At 39.1% G+C, this 13,825-nt stretch overlaps 1 protein-coding gene across 1 annotated transcript in view; it reads left to right on the top strand.

The window, feature by feature from the left end:
- LOC142433260 (dystrophin-like) overlaps window positions 1-13,825 on the top strand; it is a 432,482-nt gene that overhangs the window by 395,387 nt on the left and 23,270 nt on the right. The window contains exons 19-20 of the mRNA XM_075538341.1: window positions 6,407-6,552; window positions 9,686-9,898. Coding sequence (XP_075394456.1) covers window positions 6,407-6,552; window positions 9,686-9,898 — 359 coding nt within the window. The remainder of the gene's footprint in view (window positions 1-6,406; window positions 6,553-9,685; window positions 9,899-13,825) is intronic.

The following is a 13,825-nucleotide window of genomic DNA, read 5'->3' as shown; positions in this document are numbered from 1 at the left end:
AGAAAGCAACATCCTAGGCCTCCGTGAGCTAAAATGGACTGATACTGGCCAGTTTGATTTAGTAGTCTTGGAATGACAGATTGAAGATGAATGTCATCACATTCATTGTCAAAATGTATTGCAAGGTCTATCTTGAAGTACAGTGTTGCGATAGGACACTGTCCACACACTTCCAGAGAAGAACAGATACTGCAAGTACTTCTCAAATTAAACTGCAACCTCTCATACCAGCAGTAAAGAAATTGAAGCTTTTTAAACCACAGCAATTTGAAATTGATCACACATGCATTCAAACTACTTTGATAATTACTGAGGATTCTAACACAAACGTTGGACACAGAAATCAGTATTTGGAAAATATGCCCTTGTTGATAGAAAATATGGTAAATCACATAATATAATTTTAGTAAGGCTAAGTGTTCAATGCGAACAGCCTATTTTCAACAACATAAACTGTGACACATGGAACCTGCCACATGGAATACTCAGGTGTCATACTGGCTGTGGAAGGAGACAATAGAAAAGGTCAGTGTCACTGAGAGCAAGGATAGGTGGGAATTAGAAAACACACCATCAATTGCTTACAGGCAACTTCATTTTGAAGCTGAAGAAAATGAAAAGAAGGTTATAAAAACCAAAAGATGACCATGAGTATATCTCATGTAAAGTTAGAGAACAATTCAAAAGCAAGCTTGACACCTTGAACACAAATGACCAAAGACCCAACTCGCTGGGTAACATGAAGGACAACATAGAGAAATTAAGAAAGAAAAAAAATTATGTCGGGAGGATTTTGAAGCTTTCTCTTGAAGTGAAGAATAAGTAAAGACTAAAGATGAACTGCTAAAGTCAACATGCCGAACAGATTTCTGAGTTGCTTGAGAAGGTAAAGTATTATAATGAAATGTGCAAAGCCTTAAATTGCACTATTAAAGGAAGCATCAAAAGAAGATGAAAAATTTGTGTCTACAAAACCATTTTACCATTCAACCATTTAACAGATAGCACATGATTAAGATGGTAGAGAAAGAACATGAAGGCATTGACAAAAAAATGTCTTTATTCTGATCAAAGAATGGATGAAACTAGATTACAGGAAGAATGAAGCACCAAGATTAGAAGAAGTTTAACAACCTGTGACATGCACATAACACAATCTGGCTTGCTGAAAGTAAGGAGAATTTGAAGCACATACTGATGAAGATCAATAATTGTCCATTTTAGTATGAATTGCATCTCAATACAAAGCGCAAAACCAAGACCACTGCCATTGCTTCATTTATGACATATAGTGACCCTATAGGACAACCTGCTCCATAGTTTTCCCAGACTAAAAATCCTTACTGGAGCAGAGAGCCATATATTTCTCCTGTGGAACAGCTCGTGGGTTTGAACCAATGACCGTGATGTTAGCAGCCCAGTGATTCACCCACTCTATCACCAGGACTCCCTCGTAAACACAAAACAAGCACAGATCCTCATAAACAGATTAATAAGTAGTATCATAACAGGGGGAAAAAAACAAGTTGTGAAAGGATTTCATTTTACTTGCCTACACAAACAAGGCCCAGGGAAGCTGCAGCAAAGAAATGAAATGCTGATGGGCATTGGGCAACTCTTCAGCAACAACAGTTTTAAAGAGTGAACAAGCAAATTTATCACACTGAAGATTAAAGTGCACCTGACCCAAGTAATGATATTTCCAAATAATTCATATGTATCGACAAACAGGACAAGGGATTGATGTATTGGAACTATGGTTTGGGCTCAGAAGATTGAATATACCATTAACTTTCAGAATAACCAACCAATCTGTCTTGGAAGAAGTATAGCCAGAGTACTCTTTAGACACAAGAATCGTGAGACTTTGCACCATGCTCTTCGAGTACATAATTAGGAGAGATCAGTCCCTGGAGAAGGATATCATGCTTGGTAACGTAAAAAACAAAATTGCCATCAAGTCGCTGGCAACTCCTAGCAAAGTTATAGGAGAGGATAGAACTGCCGCTGTGAGTTTCTGAGACTGTGACTGCTTACAGGAGTAGAAAACCCCTCCTTTCTCCTGAGTAGAGGCTAGTGGCTTTGAACTGCTTACCTTCCAGATTGCAGCCCAATAGGTAACCTCTACCCCACCATGGCTTCTTGGTAAAGTAAAGAATTGGCCAAAGAGAAGACCCTCACTGATTCGAATTCACAGTGGCTACAACAAATGCACTCCAGCATGCCTTGTATTCAGAGGGTGGGAAAGGATGAGGCATCTTTCATTGTGTTGTACATAGTGTCTCTATGAGTTGAAAAGGACTGGCTGGTCACACCTAACAGCAATACCAGCATTGTATTGGAAGATACTACAATATGATAATCCAGTCATATTGAATACAGATGAGAAGCGAAGTTATAATATCCTACCTACTCTGTTGCTTTATGGGACTCTGTCAGTGTCTTAAGAATAATTTTCCAACATTCTAGCTTTTCTGGAATTAGCACTCAGACTAGACCCACTCTTAGTGGCCCAATTCTGATAACACCTTTTTCAACTGTTTCCATATTTTCCCCTATGCCTTGGGATGGTAGGAGTTCCCTTCTATGGCTAATCATCTCTTGTTTGTTGTTTGTAATTTCATATATTCCAATATTTGTCATCTAATTATTTTTCTTAAATTTATTTTATATCTCTCACTTCTTCTACCCCTCCTCCTCCCATTCCCCTTCCTCTCCCTCTCCCCTCTGCCTCCCTCCTGTTTCCTACCTTGACTGATAGAACCCCTTAATTTTTCTTCACAGCAATTTACCTCTATTATCCACTACAATCTACCTGTATCTTTATTTCCTGACTCATGAACTGGATTTTAAGCAGCATGAGAGCTGAGGCATCACTTTTTTTTTACTTCCTGCAGCTCCGGTGAATAAATATTTGCTGAATGATAGTATATTAAGTGAATATTCTCATTTAATTCTCTCCAAAGTATCATCCTATCCATTGTTGTAAATGAGGTCTGAGATGTGAAAAGGTTAAGTCTTTTGCCCAAGCTTCTAAATACATCACTAATTCCAAGGAAGGCTTACCAAACTGCAGAATTAGACTTCCCAATCTTCATCCATAAACAGACTCTTTCTCTACACAATAGCAATAACAAAAATAAAAGTAGAAAATTAGCTATCTTGCTAGGTAAAACAAAACAAATCAAGAAAAACTTTGACCTTGATTTTTATTGCTGCAGCTTTTTGTTGTTTAAATGATAGTTCTACAATCTTTGCTGCATTCTAAAGGTCTTTCTCTCTTGACATATATCTATCATCTAGAAAATATTAGACTGACTAATAATTAACTTTGGCAAATTTCTGCTACACATGTTTGTCCCAGACTCTGGTAAAAAATGAGGAAGGCAGTGTTAAAAATGAGGAAGGCAGTATTTTCCAGCAGAAAGCTGTTTAAGTTCAATTAAATCAAAACTATATGCACTTGCCAAAATATTCAAGCTTGTCTTTAACTTCCTTAAACATGGGCAATATTATTACTTAATACACACAAACACGCACACACATATTTTTCACTTATACAGAGAAAAGGAATATATTATTTTCTAATGCTTTTGATTTTTAGATAAAATTGACCTGGTGTACTTCCTGACTGATATTAGCTACATGGCAATGAGAAATTATCTCACCCTTTTTGTACCCTCAGTTTCTTCCACTAAAATAGGAATAATGATATATCTTATAGATTTATTACAAGAATTTGTTTTCACAGTTGTGTTCTCTTTTGTCACTTTGTCTTCCTATGCCTTGTTTTTGGGGGCATATTAGTATCTCTACAGATCGATCTAGATAAGATAGACTGGATGAGCAGTATAGAGGAGAAAACAACGGGACCAATGTCCCCCAGAGGGACATGGGAGAGGGGGAGGAGGAGGTAAGGATGTGGTGCTGACCAACCCAGGGACAGGGGAGAAACAAGTGATCCAAAATTAGTGGCAAGGAGGGTGTGCGAGGCCTGGTCACGATTCAGCAAGGGCAATGTAGCCGAGAGGAATTACTGAAACCCAAATGAAGGCTGAGCATGATAGTGGGATAAGAGGGAAGTAAAGGGAAATAGAGGAAAGAACAAGGAAACAAAGGGCATTTATGGAGGTCTAAATACAGGCATGCACATATGTAAATATATTTATGCAGGATGGTTGGGAAATAGATCTATGTGCATATATTAAGGCAGCAGATGGGCATTGGACCTCCACTCAAATACTTACTCAATACAAGAATATTTTGTTCTTTTAAATTGGTATTCCATGATGCACACCTTCCCGACATGATCGCTGAATACAAATATGTGCATAGGCAAATGTTGTGAAGAAAGCTGATGGTGCCAAGCTGTCAAAAGATATAACATCTGGGGTCTTGGAAGCTTGCAGATAAACAAGCAGCCATCTAACTCAGAAGCATGAAAGCCCACATGGAAGAAGCACACCAGCCTTTCTGACCACGAGGCATAAAAGGGACCAGGTATCAGACATAAAAAAAAAAATCATTATCAGTGTGTGCCCACCTTCCTGATATGATTACTGAAGACAAATGTGTGCATAAGCAAATGTTCTGATTAATGCTGAAGGTGCCCGGCTATCAAAAGATATAGCATCTGGGGTCTTAAAGGCTTGAAGATAAACAAGCATCCATCCATTTAGCTCAGAAGCAACAAAGCCCACATGGAAGAAGCACACCAGCCTGTGTGATCACAAGGTGTCGAAGGGAACAGGTATTAGGCTTCAAAGAGCAAAAAAATAATATGATTGCAAATGAGGGTGAGTGTGGAGCAGAGACTCAGAGCCCATATGTAGGCAACTGGATACTCCTTTACTGGAGAGTTTCAGGGAGAAAACGAGCCAGTTAAGGTGCTGGGTAGCAACGATGAAACATACAACTTTCCTCTAGTTCTTAAATGTTTCCTCCCCCCACTATTATGAATCCAATTCTGCCCTACAAATCTGGCTAGACCAGAGGATGAACAGTGGTACAGAGAGGAACTGGAAACACAGGGAATCCAGGAGAGATGACCCCTTTAGGACCAGTGGTGAGAGTGGCGATACCTGGAGGATGGAGGGAAGGTGGGGTAGAAAGAGGGAACCGATTATGAGGCTCTGCATATAACCTCGTCCCTGGGGGATGGGCAACAGAAAAGTGGGTGAAGGGAGACTTTGAACAGTATAAGATATGATGAAATAATAATAATTTATGAATTATGAAGGATTCATTAGGGAGGGGGAAGTGGGGGGAAATGAGGAGCTGATATTAAGTGTGCAAGTAGAAAACAAATATTTTGAGCATGATGACAGCAACAAATGTACATATGTTCTTGACACAATGGATGGATGTATGGATTGTGATAAGAATTGTATGAGTCCCCAATAGAATGACTTTTTTAAATATATGCTAAGTTTTGAGCAAACAAGCTCCTTTTAAGTATTCTTGACACATACCTTGTTGGTTTAAAACAATAGATTCCATGCCCTCCCTACCACAATTCTGAGAGCTAGCAGTCCAAAATCAAGGAAACTATAGGTACCATATTTTCTGGAAAGACTGCGAAGAGAACCTTTTCTTGCCTCTGCCATCTTCTCTTGGTCACTAGTGTTGTCTGGCTTGTAGCACTGCAGGACTCCAAATCTATGCCCTTCTTTGACCACATTCTTTCTTGTGTGCGTCTCAAACCCTAAGCTCCTTTCTCTCATAATGACACCAAGTGTAGCATTCAAGGCCCATCCAAGACCAAGAATGTTCTTTCATTGAGATCCTGAACTTAAATGCATCTCCAAACCCCCTATTTACAAATTGGGGCATCTTTTAAGTAAGGAGACTTGAGATTTAGATTCCCTTTTTTGTAGGGAGCACAACTCAAACTACGAAATATCTGAAGCACACAAAACAGATTGTGTTTTAGCCAAGTTTGAGAAGACAGGGTGCAATTGAACATAGCGAGAACTTTAGATTATAAGACAGTTTTCCTCAAAGACAATTCAAAATGCAGAGAGTAGCTATTGAGGATAGATGTATTTGTACTCCGCTTGGGTTCTTCATGCACCCTCCACGTAATGTTGAAGTCACTCATTCTTTTTGTTCCTGTTTCCTGATATAAAAAGAATGAGTTTCATAAGACACAGGCTGCAAAGATGATGTGAGGATTTCATACAATGGATGCGGAGCTCATAGCGCAGTACCAGGCATCTACGAGGTGTTTGTCTTCAGAATCGTACTAATGCTATCATAGTCTACAGTTTCTTGTTTTCACCCTCTCGTGTTGCTGAAAAAAGGAACTACTGAAATATTCAAGTTGTCATGCAACTTATGACAATATCATAACAAAGTTTAGCAACAAAAAAAGAAATGTTTCTCTTTTTTTCTCTTTGTGATGAAGTTTGTGACAGTTTGCCTCCCATGCGCTATCACGAGACCATGACTACCATGCTGATGTGGATCCAGCAATCAGAAACCAAACTGTCCATACCTCAGGTCACTGTCACTGAATATGAAATCATGGAGCAGAGACTTGGCGAGCTGCAGGTGTGTGAATATTTTATTCTCATATACATTGCTGCATGAAACTCATGAATCCAGTGGTTATTTTTGCTGTAACCTTAAGATACTATTTGTTGTTAGTGATAATAGTTCTGCATAAAAACCACAGCAAATGCACTGTCATGGAGTTCCTTATGACTCAGAGCAACCGTATAAGGCTGTAAATATTTATGGCAGCAGATAGTGTCCCCCTTTCCCTAGGGAGCAGTTGATGGGATTGAACCACAAGACCTTGCAGTTAGCAGTTCAAACTTTCCTCGACAGCCACTATGAAGAAAAGACTTAAAAATGTTTGTTTCTTATATTTTTCCAATTGAGTATAAGCCATAAATGCTATGGCTGAAGAAAATAATATGGTATAAATATGAATTATATTATTCCAGTTTAGAATGCTTTTACAAATACTTTGATTTTTATGTGCTCAATTTGCTCCCTGATTCATGCTGCCTCTCACATTTCCAGAAAGGAGTAAAATCTCATGTTTATAAAAATAGGTCAAATGTGAAAGTATTCATATGTAAGATTCTATTAGATTTTTACTGGGTTCTAGCTCTGATGGCATTGTAAATTAGACATTGGCCAATTCATACCCCTAGCCACTCCATGGAAGAAAGTTGAATCTATCTGCACTCAGTAAGATTTACAGTATCTTAAATACTTTCATAAGTCAGTGGAATTTGGAATCTACTTGATGCCAGTGAGTGAGGTGGTTTTAGTTGCTGTTTTATTTTTAGAAATTTTAGATTGGGGAAGTTCAACCACTACTACAGGAAATGAAAGAAAGTCTGCAGCAGAATTTAGACTGGTTGTCCTATTAATTTTAAAATGTGTATATCCAAGAAGGATGAGCAGAGCACTCCTTCGAGGCAAAGGTGGTGAGACTTCATGTTACATACTTTGGACATGTTGTCAGCAGAGACCAGTTCCTAGAGGGAGAGCAAAAAGAGTAAGGGACCCAAGGAGATGGATGGATGCAGTGGCGGCTCCAATGGGCTCAAGCATAGGAACAATTAGGAGGATGGTGTAGGACCAGATGGTGTTTCTTTCTGTGGTGCATAAGCTCACTATGACTTAAAACCAACTAGGTGGCACGTAACAGCAACACATTAAATCTCTTTTTAGGTATAGGGCTGACTCTCGTGTGTGTGTTTGTGTGTGTGTGTGTGTGTGTGTGTGTGTGTGTGTGTGTGAATGTACTCCAAGGCAGAGGATTTTGTTGCCATTGACTTGTTTTATATTTTGGCCTGGAGTGTACCCTTATTGTAAATGGTCGAGCTCAATGTTTTAAATAATCATCTCTCTATCCATATCCTTCTCTTCTCCTCTTCTGTTTTATTATAAAAAATAAATGACGTTGTTGAGGTTAATATGACCCTCCTTCACCCCCACTGAAATGAAAGTACTACTAGACATTGCACACTTTGTGTTCACTATGCCTGGCACGTGATCAGTGTTTCATAAATTTTTCTTCCAAGTATGATCAAAAGGATTCACCAATTCACCAAGATCCCTTGTCACAACAGAAATTCACACACACTTTTGTAGTATTTCATTTGCAATCAATGGCTCTTCTTATAAACAATGACCAATGTATCCAAAATGACATCTTGCTGACATAAGAGCGTTTCTCATTAGACCAGATCTTAGAAGTTTCAGGCACTTTGCATCTCTATGAGGAACCAACTGCAGCACCATGTCCTCCTTGCGTGTCTCTTTTAGGGATCCCAAAAACTTATCAACTCATGTGCTGTGGAATTATCCCAATGCACAGTCACCCTCACTATGCGACCCCATCTGTGTTAGAGAGGAACTGTGCTCCACAAAGTTTTCAATGGCTAGCTTTTCAGAAGTAGGTAATCCAAACTTTGTTTTGAGAAGTTGATGAGTAGACTTGAACTTGTAACTATTATTAAGCACCCAAGCAAGTTAGGCCTTTGCACCATGCAGGCACTGTAATAACAAAGCTTCATCCCCACCCCAGCCCCCAAGAAAAACCAACAAGCAAACAAATAAAAATTCACTGCCAGGAGTCAATTCCAACTGGTAGCATTGCTATAGGGAAGAGTAGAACTGCCCCTTTGGGTCTGAGACTATACGTGTTTATGGGAAGAAAAAAGCCAATTTTTCTCTCTCGGCGAGGCTGGTGGTTCAAACTGCTGACCTTGTGGTAAGCAGCCCAACCCATATCTCACTATGTCACCTGGGTTTCTAGTAATAGAATTAGTTGTATTAAATCCTCAAGAGCTCTGGTGGAGCAATGGGTAAACACTTGCCCACTAAGGGAAAGGTGGTCTGTTCTAACTCCACTACTACTCTGCAGGAGAAAAGCAGGGTGATCGGCTCCTGTAAAGATTACCACCAGGAAGCCCTAAAAAACATTTTTGTGGTTGCTATTGTTAGGTGCCATCAAGTCGGATCAGACATGGTAACCCTCTCTACAGCAGAACGACTGACCCCCTGGTTCTGCTCCATCCTCAAAATTGTTCTTGTAGTTGAGCTCATTGTTTCTGCCACAGTACCAATCCATCTCCTGTGGACTTTCCTCTCCTTCGCTGCCCTTCTACTTTACTAAGCATGCTGTCCTTTTCCTGACTCGGGTCTCTCCTAATAATGTGTCCAAAGCAGGTGAGATGAAGTCTGACTACCCTTGCTTCTAAGTAGCATTCTGGCTCTGTCTTAGTGACTCACACTGAGTCAGAAAAGATTCTGGGGCACACAGGATCCCTCCCATCACCACCACCACTGATAACAGTAATTCTATAGTTCTAGGAAGATATAATGTTGGATACATTCGACATCTTTGATAAAAAATTTGGCTGAAATTTTAAATAAAATAATGCTAAATTATGTGCAAATTGCTCTTTTAGGAGATAATGTAGAATTAATATTACAGCTAATGATTTTATGACTAAGGAGACCCAATTAAACTGCTAACCCCAAGGTCAGTGATTCAATCCAAGGGCAAATGAGGAAGTTGGGTATTTTTTTTATAACATCAGTGATTTTGTTTGGATTTCTGAAATCATATCACTTTTAATTAAGTGCTATCTATGTCACTATAGCTCATCCATTATTATATTCATCAATTAGTATAAATGGCTCCCCACTTTGTTTGCAGGCTTTACAAAGTTCTCTGCAAGATCAACAAAGCGGCCTCAACTATCTCCGCACCACTGTGAAAGAAATATCCAAAAAAGCACCCTCTGAGCTTAGTCAGAAATATCAGTCAGACTTGGAAGGAATTGAAGTCCGCTGGAAGAAACTTTCCTCTCAGCTGGCAGAGCGTTGCCAGAAGCTCGAGGAACACATGAATAAACTGCGGAAAATTCAGGTAACTTACTGCTTTGCAAAATCCTATATTATTGTTTTAGTTTTGGAAAAAGTTTACAGAGCCAGTGAGTGGTGTGAGCAGAGAGTCTGCCACCTCCAAGGAGGAAGTACTGGAATTCCCACAATCCTTAGGGGAAGTCCTTACCCACACAGAACCTCATTGGCTATGACCTGATTGACAGACTAGACTCCACCCCTACACACTTAATCTTAAATTGACAATTATGTAAGTACCACACTCATGGTGCTTTATTTGGTTTACAGATCTGTAGTTCTACTAAAAGGAAAACTGGGGGAGAGAGGGGGTAGTTTATGGGTCAAAACTATTAGAATCTACCAGGTGATTGTTTCAGAAAGATCTCTAGTCTCCACTGGGCCAAGAATTCTGGACATTTTAAGAATCTGGGTTTTGTTCCATGTATTTCTCTACATATGTCAGGATCTATTTATTATTGTATCCTTTGTAGAAAAGTTGGTGCTCAATCCATGTCTAGTTCTTGTCTCAGGGTAGATGTGTTTCACGTAGGCTATTCACCCTACCTAGGAAATTTATCTTTAATATTAATTTTTCCTATATTTTATCCCCTAAGAATTTGTAATCTAAAGGTCAAGAGGAATACATCCTACTCTTTAAAAATAGTAATTAATTTTTCTGTTTCTTAAATCTTTCTCAATAATCATTTCATTTTTTCCATCAGTTCCCATTTACATAACTTTAAACTCAATAATGTTTCTTTAATCTTTTTTGTTAAAATATAGGTAGCATTTAGCTTACAAAGGGATAAAAGGTACAGTAGTTTTACAAATCTGCCCTCTCACCTCATAAATATATTTGAAATGATCACTATTTTATGTTTCACCACATCAACTTCTTTAACACACCAACTCTTCATTACTTGATATTTTAAAAATAGTGCCACCTTACTAGGAATCACTCAAGCCCCAAACTTTAGCCAATGTTTAGACTAAAACAAATTTTACTTATACAGATGAATACCTCCTTTGAGTAGCCAGTTAATACTCAGAAAGAATCATTGAAAGTAAGATGACCAAGTACTGATGATAAAGAGACTATTCTGGATTTAAATCTCATTCCAGTTACTTATGAGCTTGTCTTGCCTCTTAGAAACAACAACACTTAAGAAATCTAAAATATTCTATTTAAAGACACAAATGTTTACATGTAAGCTTAGAAGTGTGCAGACATACATCGATGTATCAATCAATCCATGTATAGAAAAAGAAAGGTATTGGGTGGAAAGCGAGTACGGTCATATGAGAATTGCTATCAACAAGCTCTAGTGAAGAAGATAGGGGTGTTTATTCATTTCCTAAGGCAGCTATGATAAATCATCACACAGTTAGTGGTACAAAAACAGCAACACAGGCACATGATCTTACTATTCTGGGGGTCAGAAATTCAATATCCTTCTCTCATGGCTAAAATCAATATATTCCCCATGCTGCATCTCTTTTAGGAGTCAGGGGGGAATCAACCAAATCTCTGGGTTACACTGTGGGTTAAGAATTTGGATGCTCACCGAAAGATTGTGACTTGAAACCTACCATCTGTACCCAAGAGGAAGATGAGACAGTCTGCTTAAGGAGTAGATCTATTCTGTCACCCCAAGTTGCAGTTGACTCAAGGACCATGGGATTGGTTTGGGTTTAGGGGGGATTTCTTTTCCAGCTTTTTCTAGCTGCTAGAGGTTGATAATGTTACTTGACTTGTGTCCTCATTCTTTCTTCGTTACAACCAGCAGCATTACGTTTTCACATATCTCTTGATTTGATGCTCACCTTCCTGCCTCATTCTTATGAGGGTACTTGATAGCATCAAGTCCACCCATAAATTCATGGCTAATCTCCACATCTCTAAACACTTGAACCATCTACAAAGGTCTTTTCCCATGCGAGGTAACATTCACAGGGTCTGATATGATGATGTAACTATCTTTTTTTATATAAATCACTTTATTGGGGGCTCGTACAATTCTTATCACAATCTGTACATACATCCATTGTGTCAAAAAATATGTACATTTGATGTAGCTATGTTTTCGGAAGCATTGCAGAGTCAGTGAATAAAGGAGGACAGTAGACATTGACTAAGAAAAGATATTATGAGATGTTTTTGGAACCTAAGTTATCTCAATTACATTTTGAACATGTCCATTGTAGCCAATTAAAGAGGAGGGGAAAGAGCTTTCATCAAAGAAATAGTACATTGAATTCAATTACAAGAGTTTAATATTGGGAAGATGGGAAATGGAGTATGGATTTTCACTTAATGTTCATGGGATTAAATATAATAATACTAATGTGGAACCTTTTGTGGTATTTTAAAGGGGGATATGTATGATTACATGCTTTCAAAATATCATGATACAAAGAGTAACACTCACTCACTCACTGTCACTGAGTTGATTCTGACTCATCGGAATATGATAGGACTGACCAGAATTGCCTGCGGGGGGTTTCCCAGACTCTGAAACTTCCCAGGAGTAGAAAGTCTGATCTTTCTCTCTCAAAGTGGCTGGTGATTTGGAACTGTTGACCTCACCACTTATGCTGGACTTGCTGAACTCCAACTCCTAAGAGGACAAGGAGTACAAAAGGACATCACTGTCACTCATGGCGTACTATTTGAGAGTGTGGCATGCCTGAGGTAGCCACAGACATCAAACAAAAAGAGCTAATATTCTAGACAGGGAAACAATAAGCAGACTTGAAGTAGAGCAATAATGTTCTTAAGAAAGAGAAAAAAAATTGAGTTGAGAGCTATCAGTGAGGGAACAATGTTGACTTTGTTTGATACCATTAAGGGCTTTTATAAATGCTATTCTTTTTTTAAAAATCTGTTTATACATCCATTGTGTCAAGCGCATACGCACATTTGTTGCCATCAGCATTCTCAAAACTTTTGCCTTCCACTTTAGCCCTTGGTATCAGCTCCTCATTTTCCTCTCCCTCCTCGTTCCCCCTACCTCATGAACCCTTCACAATTCATAAATTGTTATTATTTTGTCATATGTTACACTGTCCGACATCTCCCTCTGCCCTCTTCTCTGCTGTCCATCCCCCAGGGAGGAGGCTGTACGTAGAGTCTTATAATCAATTCCCCCTTTCTATGCCACGTTCCCTCCACCCTCCAGGCATCGCCACTTTCACCAATGGTCCTGGAGGAGTCATCTGTCCTGGATTCCCTGTGTTTCCAGTTGCTATCTATACCAATGTGCATCCTCTAGTCTAGCCAGATTTGGGGGAGGAAATATTTAAGAACTAGAGGAAAGTTATATGTTTCTTCATTGCTACCCTGTACCCTAACTGACTCATCTCCTCCCCACAACCCTTCAGTAAGGGGGTGTCCGGTTAGCTGCTGATGGGCTTTGAATCTCTACTCTGCACTCACCCATTACCGACGGGCTTTGAGTCTCCACTCTGCACTCACACACTTACCATGATATGATTTTTTGTTCCTTGATTCTTGATACCTGGTCCCTTCGACAGCTCATGGTCACACAGGCTGGTATGTTTCTTCCATGTGGGCTTTGTTGCTTCTGATATATATGGCCACTTGTTTATCTTCGAGCCTCCAAGACTCCAGATGCGATATCTTTTGATAGCCGGGCACCATCAGCTTTCTTCACCACATTTGCTTATGCACACATTTTTCTTCAACAATCGTGTCGGGAAGATGTGCATCCTAGAATGCCAATTTAATAGAACAACGTGTTCTTGCATTGAGTAAGTCCTTGAGTGGAGGCCCAATGTCCATCTGCTGCCTTAATAGTAAGCCTATAAATATATGTACAAAGATCTGTTTCCCCACACTCTTATATAAATATATTTACATATGTACATTCCAATCTTTAGACCCCTGTAAATACTCTTTGTCACCTAGTAATTTCCTCTATTTCCTTAGTTT

Source organism: Tenrec ecaudatus, chromosome X, assembly GCF_050624435.1.
Source record: "Tenrec ecaudatus isolate mTenEca1 chromosome X, mTenEca1.hap1, whole genome shotgun sequence".
Taxonomy (NCBI): Eukaryota; Metazoa; Chordata; class Mammalia; order Afrosoricida; family Tenrecidae; genus Tenrec; species Tenrec ecaudatus.
Note: the sequence above shows the minus strand (reverse complement) of the source record. Positions and strands in the feature narration are given on the sequence as shown.